The sequence below is a fragment of the Mustela nivalis genome, assembly GCF_964662115.1.
Source record: "Mustela nivalis genome assembly, chromosome: 14".
Classification (NCBI taxonomy): domain Eukaryota; kingdom Metazoa; phylum Chordata; class Mammalia; order Carnivora; family Mustelidae; genus Mustela; species Mustela nivalis.
This window is the reverse complement of record NC_139033.1, coordinates 37,072,498-37,092,093: the sequence shown is the minus strand read 5'-3', so window position 1 is coordinate 37,092,093 and position 19,596 is coordinate 37,072,498. Positions and strand designations below refer to the sequence as shown.

At 45.0% G+C, this 19,596-nt stretch overlaps 1 protein-coding gene and 2 long non-coding RNA genes across 4 annotated transcripts in view; 2 read left to right on the top strand and 1 right to left on the bottom strand.

Annotated features, from left to right (window-relative positions):
- LOC309848361 overlaps positions 1–19,596 on the top strand; it is an 801,917-nt gene that overhangs the window by 623,988 nt on the left and 158,333 nt on the right. The window lies entirely within an intron of this gene.
- ST8SIA3 (ST8 alpha-N-acetyl-neuraminide alpha-2,8-sialyltransferase 3) lies at positions 9,317–18,343 on the top strand. Of its 2 annotated transcripts, XM_082698919.1 has the most exons (4): positions 9,505–10,581; positions 11,972–12,094; positions 14,526–15,083; positions 17,622–18,343. In XM_082698919.1, the coding sequence occupies exons 1-4, from the start codon at positions 10,403–10,405 to the stop codon at positions 17,902–17,904; spliced, it is 1,143 nt and encodes a 380-aa protein (XP_082555045.1). In that variant the 5' UTR covers positions 9,505–10,402; the 3' UTR covers positions 17,905–18,343. The 2 variants fall into 2 exon arrangements, with proteins under 2 accessions (XP_082555046.1, XP_082555045.1); XM_082698920.1 differs by lacking the exon at positions 14,526–15,083 and having other exon boundaries at positions 9,317–10,581.
- Positions 14,919–19,596, bottom strand: part of LOC309847990 — a 56,048-nt gene continuing 51,370 nt past the window's right edge. Inside the window, exon 4 of the long non-coding RNA XR_014302769.1 lies at positions 14,919–15,055. This is a non-coding gene — a long non-coding RNA (uncharacterized lncRNA). The remainder of the gene's footprint in view (positions 15,056–19,596) is intronic.

The following is a 19,596-nucleotide window of genomic DNA, read 5'->3' as shown; positions in this document are numbered from 1 at the left end:
TAGCTGTTGCCAGAAGAGTGTCGTGTCAGCAACCTTAAGAAAAATTTAATTTCTATAAAGGATTCACAGGACCTGGAATTGAATTTAGAAAGCAATTTGGTGTCTAAGCAAGTTGACTCACGAACTCCATCTGGGAGTTCCCCCATATCTGCCATTAACAGTTTCCATATTCTCCCTCTACATTCCAAGGGAACTGAGAGCCTTCCTCCCTGAACAGTTGGCCAAGGGATGGACGAATCCACTCCTGATCCAGTCAGTGCCCAGAGCACAGCCTAGCACCGACTGTCCATCTGGATCCAAGGGCAGGGCAGTGTCAGCCAAATGGGGAGACCATGATGTAGGCCTTGATTAAGGAGAAAGAAGATTCAAAGCTGATTTCCAGGACTGAAAGGATGAGGCTATTGGAAACAGGCATGTGGTTGGAAAACATTTTTCCAATTTTGCTGAAGGAAGGGAAAACATTTTTCCTATTTTGTAGAAGGAAGGGAGATGTGCTGTTTTGAACAGGTTGGGGTGAGAAGAAGGTAGCACATCTAAGAGATAGCATTAGAGGGGCAAGACTGGAATGCAAGTCAGGACTGTACACACAGGTATGAGATTCAGTCAAGCAGATCCATTCACCCAGTCATTGAGCATGGGTCTGTCCTGGGTTCTAGAATGGTCCTAGGTTCTCAAGCTGCACCAGCAATTGGAATAAAGCCTCTGTTCTTACGTGGCCTATGTTCTACCCAAGCCCTTGCAAATAAATGACTGATTGCACAACCTCCCACACTATTCGCTGTACGCTGTGTGACCATGAAGAGAAAAGAGCAAAGTCAAAGTCATGTAAGTGGAGAAGACAAAACAAAGGTGGTGAAGCAGAAAATAAAAAAAAAAATAGTGGGACGACACCAGTAGAGAAGAGTAGGGAACCAAGAGAGTATCATTTCATTAAAACCAAAAAGGAGTGAATTTGAAGAAGATTTAATGTCCAATGGGCCCAGGCTGGTAGTGAAGAGAAAGCCACTGAACTTGACATGAAGATTGCCACTGCTCAGCTTCCAGCAATGGTTTTTGATCCCCACTGGGTATCAGAATCACCTGAAGAGCTTTAAAGACACACAGATGGCTAAGAGCAACCCCCAAGATCCTAATAGAGTTGGTCTGGGGTGGGGCCTGGGTTGTGGAATTATTCTTCAGTTGTTCAAATAACTTAAATAGTTGAGAAACGTTGCTTTAAAGAAAGGGATTTCAGCAGTAAAAGCTAGATTGCACAGAATAGAAAAGAGGGTATTTTTTTTTCAGTAGTGGAACTAGCAGTCTTAACATCAGACATGGATGTTTAGCCTCAGTCTCCTCCTGCCTGGCTGTGTGATTTAACCTCCATGTGTCTTATCTGTGAAATCAGGATAGAAATACTTGCTGTGCCCAACTCACAGTTTCCTTGGGAGGTCAAGATGGGATAATAGATGTGAGAGTACTTTGAAAAAAGATTGAAGTGCTATAAAAATGTAAGATTTATATGGTTGTCAGTTTTTTTCCCCCAAAGATGGCCCTAAAGATAGTGATTATCAACTATAAAGACCCACGTGGAACCAGCATCCCTTTCCACTGAGCTCACAAAGAAAGCATCCTTTGATAAGTGCTCACAGCCACTGTCTAAAGGTCTAAGGCTGTTTGCAGCTCTCTCTTTTTCACAGTTGGCCCAGCACAGGACCTAGAATAGATGCCACTTCCACAGTCTTGCAAATCCTACCTAATATTGCTAAATCACACAACCATCCAACATAAAACTCAAGAGTGAAACATGCTGCCATAAAAATTAAAAATTAAGGTTAATGTTATAAGGTTTCCATTTAGTTGTCAGTCCTACTCGTTACAGAGAATGGGGAAGGCAGAGGAGAGACTGAGAGGCGTCTGTGCTAGTGGTCAATGCTGCAGGATCAGAGCAGCCTAATTCCCCTGACAGATGGGGCAAGATTACCCAAGATCTGAGCCAAAACTCCAAGGTGGTCAAAGCATTCACTGACCACCTTGGGGTCTACTTCAGGTAGGTCGTTGAATATACCTATCTCTGTAACATGTCATACCTGATCCCCAAGACGTGGGGAACCATTTCCCACTCTCTGACTGCCCTTGAGGTAGCACCTGGTACCAGGGGAGCAGTGGTACCTGTTTGTGACGACCAAGGTCCAACAGACCCCCAGATGACAGGCGGGAAGCGCAGTATGCTAACATGCTCGATATTCCCTCTTGGCTGTTGTCTTCCTCCAGTAAAAATACAAGAACTACAATTCTTTGTCAAGGAAACTAATAAGTAGCTTGAACTCAGAGCAAGAATAAAGACAGGCCACCTCCTGCCTAGGAACTGAGCCAGGTGTCAGATTACTTGTGTAGGCTTCGGAGATATCTTGGGGAAGATCGGTTACCTTGCTCTCGCCTCTGAGCCTGGTCTGGCTCCTTCTACTCCAGGTGCAATGAGGGAGAAGGTGCTAATTACATTCTCCATCTGCCTGCTACTCCTCTGATGCTCTCCACCCAACCTTTTCCACCTGCAAGAATGCTGGCTTCAAAACTACCCTCCTCAAAACAGACACCCACAGCCAGAGAGTCCCTCATCTTACCCCACCTCCAACAGGATTTAGACCTTTTGGCCAATAAAACTATACAACAACAGAAAAAGACAGGATTTTGAAACAAAGAGATAAGAGGTTCTTCGTAAGTTTATATTAATCCTCTCATCCATTGAGAAGTTACTTCCCTTGTGTTCAAACATCCTTATAAAAAGCTAACCATGAGGAGAAAAGGGTCCAGAAACCACGACGGGTACCATATCCTTGGCCCCTGTTTTAATAAGAAACATCCACTTCAAAGAAGAACGTTTCATGCCCCAGTGTACAAACCCTAAGCTTCTAGCATGGGAGGCAACAAGGTTTGCAGAAAAGAGCAATAACTGTGCAGTCATATGGCCCTATATTAAAATTCCATTTTTTAAAAAAGCTGCTGTGAAGTTGGCCAAGTTACTTAACCTCTCTGAGTCTCTTTTTCCCATATCTATGGAAGGGAATAAAAATGCTCTCCCATAGCATTATTGTGAACTTGACTTGATATAGAGCACAGACATCTGTCCTATACAACATGCAGCTGTCTCTTCCCCCACGGTCCCTGCTGAGACTGGATTTTTCAATATTCAGAAGTGACCTCTTATCCCTGTGAATTCCCTGTAAACAGAACACAAGAAATCTCAGCCAAGGTGCAGGCTTATAACTGGGAAGGGGCGTCCAGAACCCAGGGGAGGGGGATACTTAGTAATCCATCCATCGACAATCCCTACCATTTCCTCTGTGGAAGCAGTACCTATCGATAAATCAGCAAGTGGTAGTGTATTTTTAATAATTACATGGAAAGTTTACTGACTTTGGTTATAATAATATACAAACAAACGTTTTTTTTTCTCCTTTCTCCTTTTTCCACTCAAAGATACGGTGTTGACAATTACCATTTTAGAATCATAAGGGACAAAATCTGCCCCAAAACTCGAGATGAAAGCTAAAATTAGATTAATGTTTAGAACAACTCCTCTGACGGTCTGTAGGTAATGTTACTGCGGCAGCTCTAACCGTGGGTGATTTCCTACATCCACAGTCAATGCAATAAAAAGACATAATAGACATAAGAATAGCTTAAAAGTTAACTGTAAGATTATTGTTCAAGTAGCTTCTCCAAGTATAATATCTGAGCTTCTAGAAAAAAATGATCACTGCAAACATTTGAAAAGTGAAAATTCTATGCAAGGACCCAGGAGATTAACACAATTGAACATAATAGCTCCTTCCAAACCATTTCCTAGGGGCTGGATCACAAAGAGCCTGAAGACGGCTTTCCAAATATATTTTATTTATTCAATGGAGAAAGGGCTATTTGAAGTTCTTGTATTCCTTTCACATAGAGACGCTCCACTGAGCCTTAAGAGAAGCATTCGTCTGTAGGCATAAATGAGTAATTCCTCAGCTTCTAGAAAACGTAATCATTGCAAACATCTGAAGTGTTAAAATTTTATGCAAAATGTCTCTTGTAAAGACACAGACAAAAACCTTGAAATAAATATCATTTTAAACTGGTCTCGGCAATTATGTTTTAAAAATTAATACTCCCATGCCCGTGAATGTGTAGAACATCTCCAGGTGGTAGCAGTGGCTGTCTCTAAGGAGACAGGGTTGGAGGAGTCTCAGTGTTCCCGGTGCCTCTCTCCTGTGCTTTATAGTTTGTACTGTGTGCGTGCCTTATCATTGATCTAGCTTGATACAATTAAGTTCTTTAAACATGGTTTCTTCACTAGGTAAGACAACTCATCCATTCTCCTCCCGGTGTATGATCTTTCTCTACAACCTGTGCTGGAGACCAAATTTCTCCCGGGCAGAGAGGTTCCCCGCCTTCTTCCCACACTGAATATCAGCTGGGTTGAGTGTCGTGCTGACCCTAAAGAAGGCAATGAAAGGGAGATGCTGTCTCTTGGCTGACTGCAGCAGGATGGCTGGCCCTCTAGACCCAGGCACCAGCCCTGCCCAAGCTTCCTCTGGCTACAGAGCAGACCACCGGGCTTCAGAGGAATCCATCTGGTTTTTCCTTGGCTGCCCCTGGCCCTCCACTCCTACAAGTAAATAGCTTTTTCAATGCGGCTATGTACTCTCTTCATCAGTAATCCTGAGACACAGTGACCAAGAGAGGAAGTCAAAGCCCCTCTTCATCTGAGCCCTGGAACCCACCAGAGCCAAATCCTCTTCTGGAACACAATAGTTGTGTGGCCTCAGACACAACCTACTTAACCTCGCTGAGCCTCAGTTTCTTCATTCTTGAAACACTGGCCAACCCTCAGAGGGGGGGGGAATAGAGGAAACAAGATCGGTTGTTAAAATGCGTAGCACAATACCCAACACATAGCAGATGCGCAATAAATGTCATAGGACATGATCTTCCTCCTCCTCTTTTTCCTCCTCCTCCTCCTCAGCTCTGTCTCAGAAACCACTGACAAGCATATGGAATAGCAGAAAGGGTAGGCTTTAGAGTCAAAAACGCTTTACCTTGAACAAAACCATTAACATCAGTATCTTCAGGTATGAAGTGAAAATAATTCTACCTTCCTCTCTAACAGACTGGGTAAAGATTGCAGATTATGTATAAAAGGCTCCTGGCATATAATGACTGCTCGCTACATCTTGGCTGTTTTCACTTTATTCCAAGTGGGCCTATCTATTTGCTGGTCCCGAAATGCCTATTTCTCTTCTGCCTCCACATCTGTTCAGCCTGGTTGCCCCTGCCTGCCCTGCCCTCTGCTACCACTTCTGCCTCCAGAAACTTCCATGCATCTTTTTTAGTTTCAGTCCCATCTGAGGGCTTCTGTGAAGCTTTCTTTGTCTACAATGGCTTTCCCATCTCTGAGCTCATGAAGTATCTTCCATGGAAAAATAGGAGGTAGAAACCCCCCAGAGTCCCAAAGTCTTTTCCTTCTGTGGCCACTGTTAGACCTATTAGAAACTAAGTCAGGCAATATGTGCTGGAAGAACTCCAGTCACGTGTGGCCAAAGAGTGGTTTCCCAGTGCACTGTCCCTGAGCTCCCCGGACTATGATCTCCATGTCATCGAGGAAGGTCACTGGCCCTTCCAAAAGTCAATTCCCTGGTGCCATACTCAGGAGTGAGGACCTCTGAACAGAAACTGGTCAGTTGGTTCATTGATAAATTAAGGTGCCCTGGTGCATCTTGCACATGAAGAGGACACGCCAGCTGATGTCCACCTGAGCAGTTGCTGTTTCCATCTCCCCACGGGCCTGCCTCCAGCAGCTCCTCCATCCGCTCGGTGCAAATCAGATTGAGCCATTCCTCTCTTAAATGTTGGGCAGGTTGGGAGCAGAGCTGCCAAGGATACAACCAGCTTCTTAGCAGCTTCCAAACTAGGACTACCAGGACCCTTCACAATCTGGTCCTCGCTCCCTTTCTAGGCACTTTTTTTTTTGTCTGTCACCTCATTGTGTCTTGGCATTCCTCAAGTTCATTGTAATCTTCCCTGCCTCCTCCTCTCCCCTACTTAGAATGTCCTTTTTTAAAAAAAAATTATTGATTTGACACACAGAGAGAGAAAGATCACAAGTAGCTAGAGAAGCAGGCAGAGAGAGAGAGAGAGAGGGAAGCAGGTTCCCCGCTGAGCAGAGAGCCTCACTCGGGGCTCGATCCCAGGACCATGGGATCATGACCTGAGCCGAAGGCAGAGGCCTAACCCACTGAGCTACCCAGGCACTCCCTAGAATGTGCTTTTTAACCTCTTTACCTAATGAATCCTACTCATATTTTACAACCCAGTTCAGATGTTGCCCTCTGTGAAGAACTCTGCCAACCTGTCACAGTCTGTTGCCTGGTCCTCCCATCAGCCCTCTATTGTTGACCTCCCCACAGCACTGTCACTGTGCCTGCTGGCCAGGACTGCTTGCACCTCTCGCCCACAAGACCATAAGCATTAGGAGGGTGAGGATAATTTTGCTACCCTTTATCTGTCCAGCAAGGTGTCTGATAACCACACATTTTATTTAATAAACTGATGAAAGAAAACAGAAATAACTGAATGAAGCTCACTTTTTTTTTTAACAGTTTTATTTACATATTTTTAGAGAGAACACAAGCAGGAGGTGCAGAGGGAGAGGGAGAGAATCTCCCGCATGTGCCCAATGTGAGGCTCGATCTCGCGACCCTGAGATCAGGACTTCAGCTGAAACCAAGAGTCAGATGCTCAACCGACAGCACCACCCCGGTGTTCCTGCATGAAGCTCTCCCTAAGCAAAGACTTCCTTCCCAGCTTTCCCATCCAAAATGTCTGGAAGCTACTCTTGGTAGGCATGTTTTTGTGAGGAGCCGGACAGGTTTGCAAAAGGTAGGCAGTCACGGAGGTGAGAGAAGGAAGCACTTGTGCCCAAAATAACAGCTCCCCGAGAAAAACCTAAGTCAGAGGGGTCTTTCCTCTCTGTATTTCTTGTTCACACTCTCCTATTCTCCCATACAGGTTTCATTCTTAATGAAATTTGTTAAGTGATATTCTGCAGAAATGTCCTAATTTTTTTTTTTTTTTTAATTTACTAAGTAGCTATCAAGCCAGGCTTGGAAAAAATCCTATACCCAGTACTGCAGTTGCTCTGGGAAGCACCATCCCTAGGATTCTTCCCTCTGGTAACTGCCATTTCCGCCGTTAGGCCTAGCACAGGATTCCTGTCCGCTGGGTTATTTTCTGGCTAATTTGGTTCCTTTACATCATACGACTTTCAGTGACCCATATGCAATATGGCAATCATCCTACTAGAACTTTCTTTAGAAGGTTCACAAAGGTATGCAAAACATAAGCAATCTATCAACTTTTAAATCCAGGCAGAATGAATCTGGTTTTCTAAGTCCCAGGAAAGCCTACTACATTCTTTTAAAAAAGAGAACCAAGGAGCTTCTTGATCTCTGCCATTTTCTGTACGAAGATGGCTCACCAAGTACACCCCTTCCCATGCATTCTGTAGGGGGTCATTTATGGGGTCAGAGAAAGACACTGCCCAAGCTGTGCAGCTCATATTTACTAACAGCTAAATACAGGCCCGGAGCTCTGCCAAGGCCTTCACAGGCCCTGCATCATCTTTCCCAACTCCCGGAAGGTTTTTATTCTGATTCTGCCGCTAAGGAGCCTGGAACACAAAGAGGCTGATAACTTAGCCCAGGTCACAGAGCTGTGGGTGCCAGAGCCAGCTTTTGAAGTCAAGTTCATTGGCTCCAGAGTCCGAATGTGTAACCATTACTCTGAGCTTCATGCCATGTGCCCTCCTTTTGTGTTCAGGGAGAGTTTTTCCAGTACATGGGATTCCTAGACAGTTCTCAAAGAGAAGATCTTACTCCTTTTAGCATTTTGCACTGTATTCATATGACCTTCTCTTTAAAAGAAACTATAGTTATTATTCAAAAAATAGGAGTCAAGTACTCATCATATACAGATATGCAAGCCTTTTCTAACACTTTTTTTTTAAAGATTTTATTTATTTATTTGACAGAGAGAAATCACAAGTAGATGGAGAGGCAGGCAGAGAGAGAGAGAGGGAAGCAGGCTCCCCGCTGAGCAGAGAGCCCGATGCGGGACTCGATCCCAGGACCCTGAGATCATGACCTGAGCCGAAGGCAGCGGCTTAACCCACTGAGCCACCCAGGCTCCCCTAACACTTTTTAAATAACAAAAGTCCCATGAGAAAAAGATGATTTGTGTCCTCTTGACCCACATTTTAATTTTTTTTTTTTTAAGAGAGCATGCAGGTGTAGTGGATGGGTGGTGGGGGCAGGGACAGAGAGAGAGGGAGAGAGGAAATCCCTAGCATGAGAGAATACATGCCTAGCAAGGAGCCCAACGCAGGGCTCCATCTATGACCCCAAGATCACAACCTGAGCAAAATAAAAATTTGGATACTTCACCAACTGAGCCACCCAGGCATTCCGGTTCACATTCTTAGAATTGAGTATAAAATGCCCTCGTGGGTGCAAAATGAATGACTCCCTTCGTCATTCATTGGAAATAGACATTTGCATTCTGCATGCCGCTGTCCACCACCAGACAGATGTTTTTTACAAGGGACCTCATTCAGTTCTCAAACATTTATTAAGCGTGTCCCCTACATGGGACAGTTGCTGGGCAGTACGTGCAAACAGTAAGGAAGAAGATATGGCCCTGGCCTTTTAGAAGTTTACAATCCAGCAGTTCACCCCTTTGAGGAATTTGAGGTCCACAGAAAGACCATAACCTCAGGTCTACCAAAGTCCACAAGATAAGAAGTTCAGGAGAGAAATAAATCATAACCACCTTGGAAAGTATCAGTTTGCTTTATTGGAAAAGGTTCTCAGAGGCCAATGTCTCACCTCCAGCTTCTTTCATTAGTGCTTAAGGACCAGTATTGGGAGAACAAGGCCAAGAAAAGACTAGGGTAGAAAAAGCCACAAGATAATTGCAAACAACAGAACTCAAGAAACATGCAGGTTGCCACTAAGAATCCAGCAGCCTGCCTGAAAAGTTATTAATTTTTATTTCCAATGGGTGTTAAAACAGGCAACATATGAATATTCTGAAACAAGCTGAAGATCAAGCAATACAAAGCATTAGGCAGTGAGCTTTCCGTCCACCCTCAGGGGCAGCCTGGTTCTCAGGCTCCTTCAAAAGAGAGTTCTGTGCATTTATAAAGTTTATAATGCCTTCAGCTTCTGGGCCACACAGGGCTAAGTAGGTGGCCCATCCCCAAGTCCGGGTCCCAGGAACAGGTCAGGAAAGTGGCCAGTGTACAGTGAAATCAGGGAGAATTGCTCCAGGCCTGGTCCACTCAGGGCCACTGCCCAGCTGACAACTTGCTATGAGCTGGGACAAGGACAGGGAAGGAGAAGCCAGGCCCTCCACACTCACAGCTTACCTCCCAACTGTGCTAGGCACTACCCACCCTTTAGTGAGAAACAATGTATGTGGTGGGCATTCCAAGTGGAGAGGGGAGAGAGTCTGGAAAATTCTGGGGAGGTTTTAAGGGCTGACAAGGCAGGCTGGCCCAGGAGCTGTTAGAGCTTCTTGGCTGGGGTGCTGGCTTGCTGGGGCACGTGCTACCTTGTGGGGTCCAGGGCGGTGCCTCAGTGGTGGTGAGAGTAGCTTTAAAGGTCTGTCTTCCTAAAACCACTCTCTCTGCCTTTAGGAGAAGCACGCAGCTGGTGTAGAATCTCCATGAGCAAGCCCAGTGGTTGATCACCCTATCCTGTAATGTATTTATAAAGTAATGAACGGTCCGTTGAGCCAAGTTTGGGCTTCTGTCTCCCCCCGGGCACCTCCTCGCGCGAAGCCTCGCCCGGGGAGCCCGTGGACGTGGGCTGCAGCCTTCCAGCCTCGACTCCCCTCCCTCGGCTACCCCTCTTCCCTCCTCCATCTCTCGCCCTCCCCCCGCTTATTTGGGAGATTAGAGTTCATTAATTAAATCCTGTGCTTAGATCGAACTGTAACATTATTCCAATCACATTTATCTTACAGGCGGCGGAGGAGATGGCAGCCTCGCTGGAAACGCGCGGGGGAGCCTGAGCAGGCTGCCGGGGACGCACAGCGCGCTCGTTCCCCACGCCGCCGCGCAGACCCTCCATCTTCCTGCCCAGCCTCCTGGCCCTGCTCTGCCCTGTCTTGGGGGTCGGCTTCTCTCTAGGGCTCCTGCCCTTCCCCACCATCCCCCCTGGGCCTCCGCGGCTCCCCAGCCCGGTCCCCCTCCCCCGCCACACACGCTGACACGCGCGCGCGAACACACACACACACACACACACACACTGACACGCCAGCGAGCTGCTGGCCGCTCAATGGACCGATTTCCCTGCTTCCCCTGATCTCAGCCCAGCCCGGGATGAGAAATTGCAAAATGGCCCGGGTCGCCAGTGTGCTGGGACTGGTCATGCTCAGCGTCGCCCTGCTGATTTTATCGCTCATCAGCTACGTGTCCCTGAAAAAGGAGAACATCTTCACCACTCCCAAGTACGCCAACCCAGGGGCGCCCCGAATGTACATGTTCCACGCGGGATTCCGGTGAGTGCGGGCCTCTATTTGAGCGCCCTCGGGTATCTGGCTTCTGGGGGTGGTGGGTAAGAAGGAGTGTTTGGGCTTCTCCCAGACACTTTGGGCACGATAATTGCGTGGTCCTTCCACTCCTCTCTCTGATTCTCCCTTCCCCCTCTCCTTTATTTTTTTTTTTTAACCCCAAGCCCCTAAAAGCCGTTGTCCTAATTGATGTGATTGCATTTCTCGTATTCTTCCTCGTCATCCCTTCCCCCATTTCAAAAATGGGGGAGGGCTTAAGAGAATGATGGTGGAGGGAGAGGCGACGTGGGGGGCGGGTGGGAGGGGGCGCTGAACCCGGAGATGGACGTGCGTGAGGTGAGCGCCTACCCCGTGCAGCGTCCGCGGACTCCACCGCCGGACTCCGGGCGGTCCAGGGCCGATTTAATGGCGCAGGCGCTGGATTCCCCTTGCGCTGTCCTCACTCCTCTCCCCCACGCCCCACCCCATCAAATGATGCGCGGGTCTATTCTCCTGAAGCCCCTGGGGTATTTTACCTCGATCCTTTACCCCTGCTGCCACCACCGCTTCCCGCCCCCCCCCCCCGCCCTTTCCGGGATTTCTGAATTTCCTCCGCCCTCTGCGGGAAGCGAGCCTCCTAAGGGCCGCCTACCCTCGCCCCTAGTCCAGTTCACCTCCGGGCGAGGGGCTGGACTGGGAAAGCGCACGGCTCAGCTTGGCGCAACTCATCGAGAACCGCTGCCTCTACCAGTGACCCTTAGGAGCTCTCCCAGGAGGACCTCCTGAGGGGCAGGTGTACTATCTGCAACCTGTGGTCCAAGCGGACCAGAGGTGCGGAACCTAGAGAAGCCCCACCTTGGCTGAAGAGTGGAGCTGGCCAGCGGCCTCCAGGGGTCCCCAGCCAGGGGACAGGGAGTGAAGTCAGACTGGGCTCGGGAAGTAAGAGGTTAAGGCAGGAGCCCTCCCCAGTCTTCCCTTGAGTCTCCGGGTTCCTCTGCCTTTTCTCCAAAAATCAATTCGCCAGGACAGCCGGGGCGTCGCGGGTCGGACAGCGGAGGCGCGGCCGCTGTCCGCGGTGCTGACTCCCTAGTCCTCAGGGCGCATCATTCTCCAGCAGTGTGCCGGGCTCCCGCCCCTGCTCTCCGCGAGACGGCCATTTTATGGTCTCTCCCGGACCCGGAGGGATGGACAATGGAGGCGGATTTCCCTAGTTTTCTTTTCCCCCCTGGGTGTGTGTGGGAGCGGAGAGTGGACCAAATGAGAGAGCCTCAGGCGGGATGGAACCAGTGCGTGTACCAGGTGTCCCCCTACAGCCCCCAGCCGCCTGGGCTTTAATGGCTACGTTGCTTCCCCCAGCTAAGGCCAGCACGTTTGTCTGTGTACTCATGCTCCTCTCCAGGTCACAATTTGCGCTGAAGTTTCTAGATCCGTCATTTGTGCCCATTACGAATTCTCTGACTCACGAACTCCAAGAGAAACCTTCTAAGTGGACATTTAATCGGACAGCGTTTTTACATCAAAGGTAGGATAGGGGAAACGATCCGAAAGGTGTTTTTGAATTCTGGAGTTCAAAAAAACAAAACAAAACAAAATGATCCAAAACAACAAAAATCTATCCCCCACCCCGAGGTGTTATTTGCATTGTCTTCTTGGCCTGACTGCACAAAGGCAGGTTGGGAACCCTTTATTATGTATGTAGTGTCCCCTCAAAAAGAAAACATCAAGAAGACCAAAGAAATGTAAGAGAAAAAGATATTTCCAATATGCCCCCTAACCTGGCCTTAATTGAACACAATAATTTATAGTTCACATGCACGGGTAATACTGCCAAAGCCATCTACTAAAAAAAGTGAATTAGTTAAAAATAAATTAAAAAGTTAATTGCCTCAAGACCATTCAACAATACATTTCAGTCTCCTTCCGAGGAAAAAAAATTAAAAATGAAATAAAATAGAATTGCTTCACCCTGAAATACACAGCAAATACTATAATCCATCCCTATCAATTACTAGTGAAAAATCTTGGCCCAATTATATGCAGGTATCGAAGTTCAGTTTTGTTTTGGTTTCCCTATTTGTTTTCATTAAACCTTTACAGGCTTTAACATATTGTAAAAGCTACCTAACATCATTTTTATAGGTTGTCTTGTAACAGCCTCATTTATACATGAGGGAGTTCACGTGTATGTATGTTGTGGGGCGTTGGGGGGGGGGGAAGGATGAGATTTATTCAAATTTATTATCCTGAGTGATTTCTGGTCTCCTCTTCGCAACCCCAGATAAGTCACTACGCCTTCCTTCTTGGTGGGATTATTATGCTGCTAAATGGAATGTGAGCCATCTAGTGTATTCATTAGGGGTGTGAATACTTATTTTACAGATACTCATTTTACCACTCATTTATAGGGTTGTGTTTGTTCTTAGCATTTGTAGTTACCACACTTGTTTTTATTTTAAGCTAATGACAGAATTAAAACAAAGTCACTAAATATCTAAGGTGTCATGAAAATATGGTTTACTTGAAAAGCTGATATAGCCATGTGATTAGTATTAAAATTTTTGGAATTGTTTAATCAGAAATTACTCCATGGCAATGACCAATATGAAAACCAAAGAAGTGGCTTTCTTTTAAAATATTGGGGTTTAGTCCAATATTAATTTTACAGACAACCCTGAAAACTTTAATGATAGTACACATTTTACTTACCCTAAAACATCTTCCTAACTGAATAAAAATTTTCTTCCTACACTAGGCCATGTGACCCAAATGACCAGTCAGAATGATATTTCCTTCTGAAAACCTCCTTCCTTTCAATCCAGTTATTAGAAAGTCTTTACTTTTCCCAGTATCCTTTTAGATTTACTTTACGTTTATAGTAGGCAAAGAATAGTTTGTAAAGACAACATAGGTAACTTTGGAAGTTCTAGATTAAAGCTTTCAGCTTATGTGGCTTTATACTTTGACAAACATGTAATTTTTTAAAATAAAATTCCAGGTTAAGTGATGATACACACCTTTAGTTTCAATCCTGCTGTTTTTTAGGGGGGAAAAAAACCCACTGGAAATTCACAATGTGATTTCTTAGAAGTAATAGCAAAGTAATATGTTACTGGTCTCTCTTAAATATTTTAAATAGCTGAAACTTTAAGAGGAAATGCTTAATTTTACCTAAAGCTCAACATGAAAGCAACCTGAAACTGGTGCTAAGTATCACCCTTGCCTTGTTTATCCTCTATGCATATCCTCTATGCATACACTTTCAGGGTTTATCATGGCCTTTTTTTCTAAGGATTAACTTACTCCAACTAAATTGTGTTTCTATATAATCAAGTAGGAAACTGTTCTTGTTTCATTATTCAAAGGACCTTAATGAGATTATCATCTCACTTCTATGAAATATTCAGCTACACTCACTGATACTACCACTTCCATATTGTAATAATAGATAGTACTATAGTGACTCATATCTATTTGGCTCTTATTTGGACACCAGCGATATCTGATATTCCTTGAACACTGCAGTCCAATAGCAAACAAGTAGTCCCTAGTTACAAACTCTAAGTCACTAATGTTTGTACGTTAATGTGAGCTCTTTGGAGCCTGTGTAAATTGTCTCCCTGTATTTTCTGACACAGTTCGGCCAAGGCCCCCCCAACCCCGATCAAATACACTTTTCATGTAGGACAGAAAACCGCAGAATGGCAGCTAAAACTGTGAGTTAGAACATTTACAAGGATTGAAGGATTATAACCAGAACTTGCCTGAGAGATTAGCACGTCTGTCCATTCTGAAGCAGTCCTTCCCCTAACCACCACAATTACTATGAATGTATAATCTTTCTTGGATACAATGTACTTACGATTCTTGTCTGAATGAAATGGCAGCGTAAGACATAAGATGCAAAATCAATTCTTTTGAATGGGATGCATTTAATGAATTTCTTTTCATTTTAGGCAAGAAATTCTTCAGCATGTCGATGTAATAAAAAATTTTTCTTTGACCAAGAATAGTGTTCGGATTGGACAACTGATGCACTATGATTATTCCAGCCATAAATACGTTTTCTCTATTAGCAATAACTTCCGATCACTGCTTCCAGACGTGTCACCCATTGTGAATAAGCATTTTAATATTTGTGCTGTGGTTGGAAATAGTGGGATCCTGACAGGGAGCCGGTGTGGACAAGAAATAGATAAGTCAGATTTTGTTTTCCGTTGCAATTTCGCCCCTACGGAGGCTTTCCAAAGAGATGTTGGAAGGAAAACCAACCTTACCACCTTCAACCCCAGCATTCTGGAAAAATATTACAACAATCTTTTGACCATTCAGGACCGTAACAACTTTTTCCTCAGTTTAAAAAAGCTCGATGGGGCCATTCTTTGGATCCCTGCGTTTTTCTTCCATACTTCAGCAACTGTTACCAGGACATTAGTTGACTTTTTTGTTGAACACAGAGGTCAGTTAAAGGTCCAATTGGCTTGGCCTGGAAATATAATGCAACATGTCAACAGGTGTGTATATTTTATTGCCTTTAAGTCTTACCCCACCAGATGGCAAATGAATATTGTAATCTCTTGGGGGTGGGAGGTATCCGGTTAGTTACCTGTGGTTAGCTTAGCACTTTAGGGCAAACTCTTACGTTTTTGTAAAGAAAGAATGAATCATTCTAGGTAAGAAGTGTAATCTTCTACCCCCAGCTGGTAACCGAGTGCCAAATGGGGGGATTGGTGTTTCATCAGCCTCCCCTCTCTATTCCCTGTCTCCCTCCCTTGGTGGCAAGCCTAACAGGTAGTCATAGAAATCCCCCAAAATCAAGAATTTTCTTCAAATGGATGGCTAGGTCCCCATAATGTCGACGGCGAAATTAGGCAAACCAAGCAGTTTTCTAAAAAAAGATGCAATTGACTTAAAATGCCTCTTTTTAATTGATATTTGGGAGTTTTGTCGATGTCCAAGATCAGAAAAACACCTAGGTAGATCACAAATTGTATAATCAGCCTTTATCAGTTGGGATTTCAGTGCCAAAACATGTGAAGGGTATTTTATGAGCTTGTTGGTATCCCTTATAATTTGATAGAGAGATTGACCAGAAAGACAATATTTTCATCTATTCTGATGAGTCTTAACTCTGGATGTACACTAGAATCACCTGGAGAACTTAAGAAAAAAAATAAAATACTGTTGCCTGGGCTCTAGTTCAAGGGATTCTGATGTACTTTATCTGGAGGTAGGAGGCGAAGGGTCCAGGTTCCCGCTTTTCTTAATAACTCCCCAGATGATTCTAATATATAGTCAGAATTGGGAGCCACTAATCCAGGGCATTTTATAAAGCAAAATTAATTGTAAGACTCATTTTCCTTTAAACCATCTGGGGAAACTACCTCAATCCTAATATCCCCTGTGTAAGTAGCCTCCATGTCCTAACATACTGTCCAGATCATCCTAAAAGTTAAAGTGGGTTCTGGGAGGACTGGCAACCAGGGAATTCAAAGAATTTTTGTCCCCATCCTGTAGTCCTCTAAGACCTCCCAAACGTAAGATCTGTTTAGTTGACCTCTCACAGAAGGACGAATCATCATCTAATAAAGTGGTATGTATCTAACAGGTAGGGTTAGGACCATAATGTGCAGCCCAAACTGGAATTTTGTCTTTGCAAGAAAGAAGGTGCTATTAATAATTACAGCAGGATAACAAACATAATTTGGGGCTGTCCTAACTTCCTGGAATGTATGGTCATCTTTTTGAGAGGTAATATAGCCCAACTCCTAAGTTTAAAGATGAGTTTACTGAGATACGAAGAAAAGGAGTTATTTACAACAGGTCACTGCCCCAAATGGGCAAAAACAGAATTTGAAGCCAGGCTTCCTGCTAACCTGTCTTTTGACCAAATCGTTTTGCTCCCCTCTTGCTGTAGTTAAGTTTGGCCATACCAAAAGTATCATCAGAAGTCATTCTTACTCCTTAGGTAAGAAGATTGAGACTAAACTTCTAAATTTCAACTGGAATGGGGAATGATCTGTGTGTGAAGCTTTTCAGTAGTAAAGAAGGAACTACACGTGCTTAGAAACTTCAGGAAATGGGCCTGGTGTGGCCTACTCTGCCCCCAGCTTTCCCAAAGTGCTGTGGAGTTAGCGGTAATGCTTCCCAGCCACTCAGGCTTGAACCAAACACATTGGTTCAATAAAAACTCGAAGGAAATACAGTCCATAGAAACATGATTCATGAATAGTTTCATTTTGCTGCATAGTCAATGATACACAAACACACACACGCACACACAGACTCCCTGCGGTCTCAAATATGTCGTGGTATAGGCAGGAAGCTTCAAGCTACTGTCTAAATATGGAAGGAAAAAATAGCCATAATTTAGCTTTTTTTTTTTTTTTTAATTCAGAAAGGGTTCAAATACTTTTCTTAGGCCCTGCCGTGCTAAAGGAGGGCTCAGGACCACCTAGCTAGACAACAACAGAACAGGGAACATGACTTTTTATAAGAAGGTACGGAAACATAAGTCCCCACACTCTTTCTAGACCAAAGAAGAAGGATTTAATCTCTAGATTTGGGGAAGAAAGGGACACAGGAGGTGCCCTTAGATTAAACAACCTCCTCCCCACTTCCAAGGGCCCTTTGTGTATGAGAAGCAGAGTCATTCTCAGTGCTGGCCTTCTGAGCTGTCACCACTGAGGCAGAGCCACGGCTCCTGAGGACAGCCGGGAGTAAGGGCTGGCATGGAGCAGGAACGGCCTACATGGTCACACAGAAGCTTGTGCTCAGGAGGCTCCGGGGCCTGGTTTAATGCTCAGCTACCGCCCCCTTGAAATTCTCAGTGGTTTGCCCTGGGTCTCACGAATTATGTAGCCAGTCCTGCCCTGAGTTGTTCTGTGGTCTAAAAGACAGACTCAAGGCTGGTACTATTTCTGGGGGAGGAGAAAAAGGCAAGGACTATTTAAGTTCCCTGTACAAATCCACCTCCCAGCCCAGTCACGGTGACCTTCTCGGAGTGGAACCAACACTGGCCTCTGAAACCACATGTACTTATTATTCCGCAGGTACTGGAAAAACAAACATTTGTCACCCAAACGGCTGAGCACAGGCATTCTCATGTACACCCTGGCATCAGCAATATGTGAAGAGATCCACTTGTATGGATTTTGGCCTTTTGGATTTGACCCCAACACAAGGGAAGATCTTCCATACCATTACTATGACAAAAAAGGAACCAAATTTACCACCAAGTGGCAGGAGTCCCACCAGCTGCCTGCCGAGTTCCAGCTGCTGTACCGAATGCATGGGGAGGGGCTCACCAAGCTGACTCTGTCACACTGTGCCTAAGACTCGGAACAGCAAGTGCCAAACGGCCATTTTAAAAGTGCCCCAAATCAAATGGAATAGTCTTCAGAATAGAACCCTAGAGATTTCCTTATAAAGATTGTCTGCCATTGAAAAGCAAAGATGGCGTCTCTCCCTCCTTTTGCACTGCTCTTTTAAGGGTCTTGGCAAGACAAACGAGTTGAAGCCACATGATTTAAACTTGATTGATAAAGGGAATGTTGCATCTGGAACTATGCTGCTAACGAAACAGTGTGAAGTATTTTCGTGTTTGTATTTTGATAATAAATGGCCTCCCATTTTTTATGAGGATGAGAGCTGTAGTTCCCGCAGCTTTGAGATATGGTCCTCATAGTTTGGGCAGGATTTCAGTTTTGCCTGGGTGGGATCGGACTCTTCAAAATGGAAACAGACAAACAAAAGAATCGTTTGCATCGCTCATCTCTCACTCTCTCTCTTTCTCACTCTTGTTCTCCATCTCTTTCCCTACAACCCTCCACCTGCCCCACCACTGCGGAGTTTAATAATTTGCTAGGAATCCTATTAAATTAGCTTTGCCTGTATGTGTTGCATCTGTACTTGTTTGATGTGTTCAAAGCTCTGGGTAACTTTGATGTTTCATGACCGACTGACGAAATCATGCTGGATCCCCTTAGGATGACTTTGATAAGATATGCCTCTTATGAAGTTCTCAGTGGCCTGTACAGTCATTCCACTGCAGAGCGGTCCCTCCGTGGTGAGTGGCATAGAAATCAGTGCATCCTTCTCTATCATAAAGAAAATTCATGTCGTGGGTGGCATTGCGTCTCTTGACGTTAGTGCCGTTACGGCAAATCATTCTATCGCCACATCTGCAAGCACATTCCAGCCTGAGTCTGGTGCCTCCCACAGTCTCAGCCCAAGCGCTGGGCCGGGAATTCTCTCTGAGCATAGAGGCAATGAGTCAGCTTAAGAGTCTGGAACACATAGAGGAAAAGGAAGAACGCTGAGAAGTTGTTATGGAATCCCGTGTACCCTAAAGCCTTGTAAGCCTGGTGCCCTTTCAGAGTCTTTGAAATGCAGGTGGGTTAGAACAGAAGAGAAGATTTGAAGTTGACCAGGACAGGCCCCATGTGAACAGGCTGAGGTGAGGTCACGCTCAGCATCCTTGTGTCTACCAGCACCTCTCAGAACTTGTTGTTCCCTGCAAGACACTTGTAGACTGTGGCTACTCCCTTTTCCCACTGGAATCTGCATGTCTAAATCTATATATCTAAAAATTAAGCATTTCATAGGAAAAAACAATGGGTAATAGGAGGATTTGATACAAAATAACCCTTGGAATTTGAGCTGTCTAGCCCTGGCATGAAGGAAATTAGTTGGCCATTTTCTTCTTTTATTATATCCGCCTCAGAAGTAGAAATCACATCACTCCCATCTCTGGCTTTTCACTGAGCAGCACTTGGTTGTTCCAGTTCAGCCCAAAGTCTGGCCAAGTTGATGTTAAATTTTAATAAGAGTTTCTTTCTTCTTTCCAAATGCCAGTCAAGCACATTTGTAATACATCTGGGTGGGGTAGCTTGTTCTTTTCCAGAAATCTCATTCTAGATTGCTTGTAATGTTACAAACCTGTTTGAAATAATTGCTTTAGTTCTGTCATCAGCTCACTGTCCTTCTTTGGGAAGGTATCACCATCCCCAAAGTTAAACCGCATAC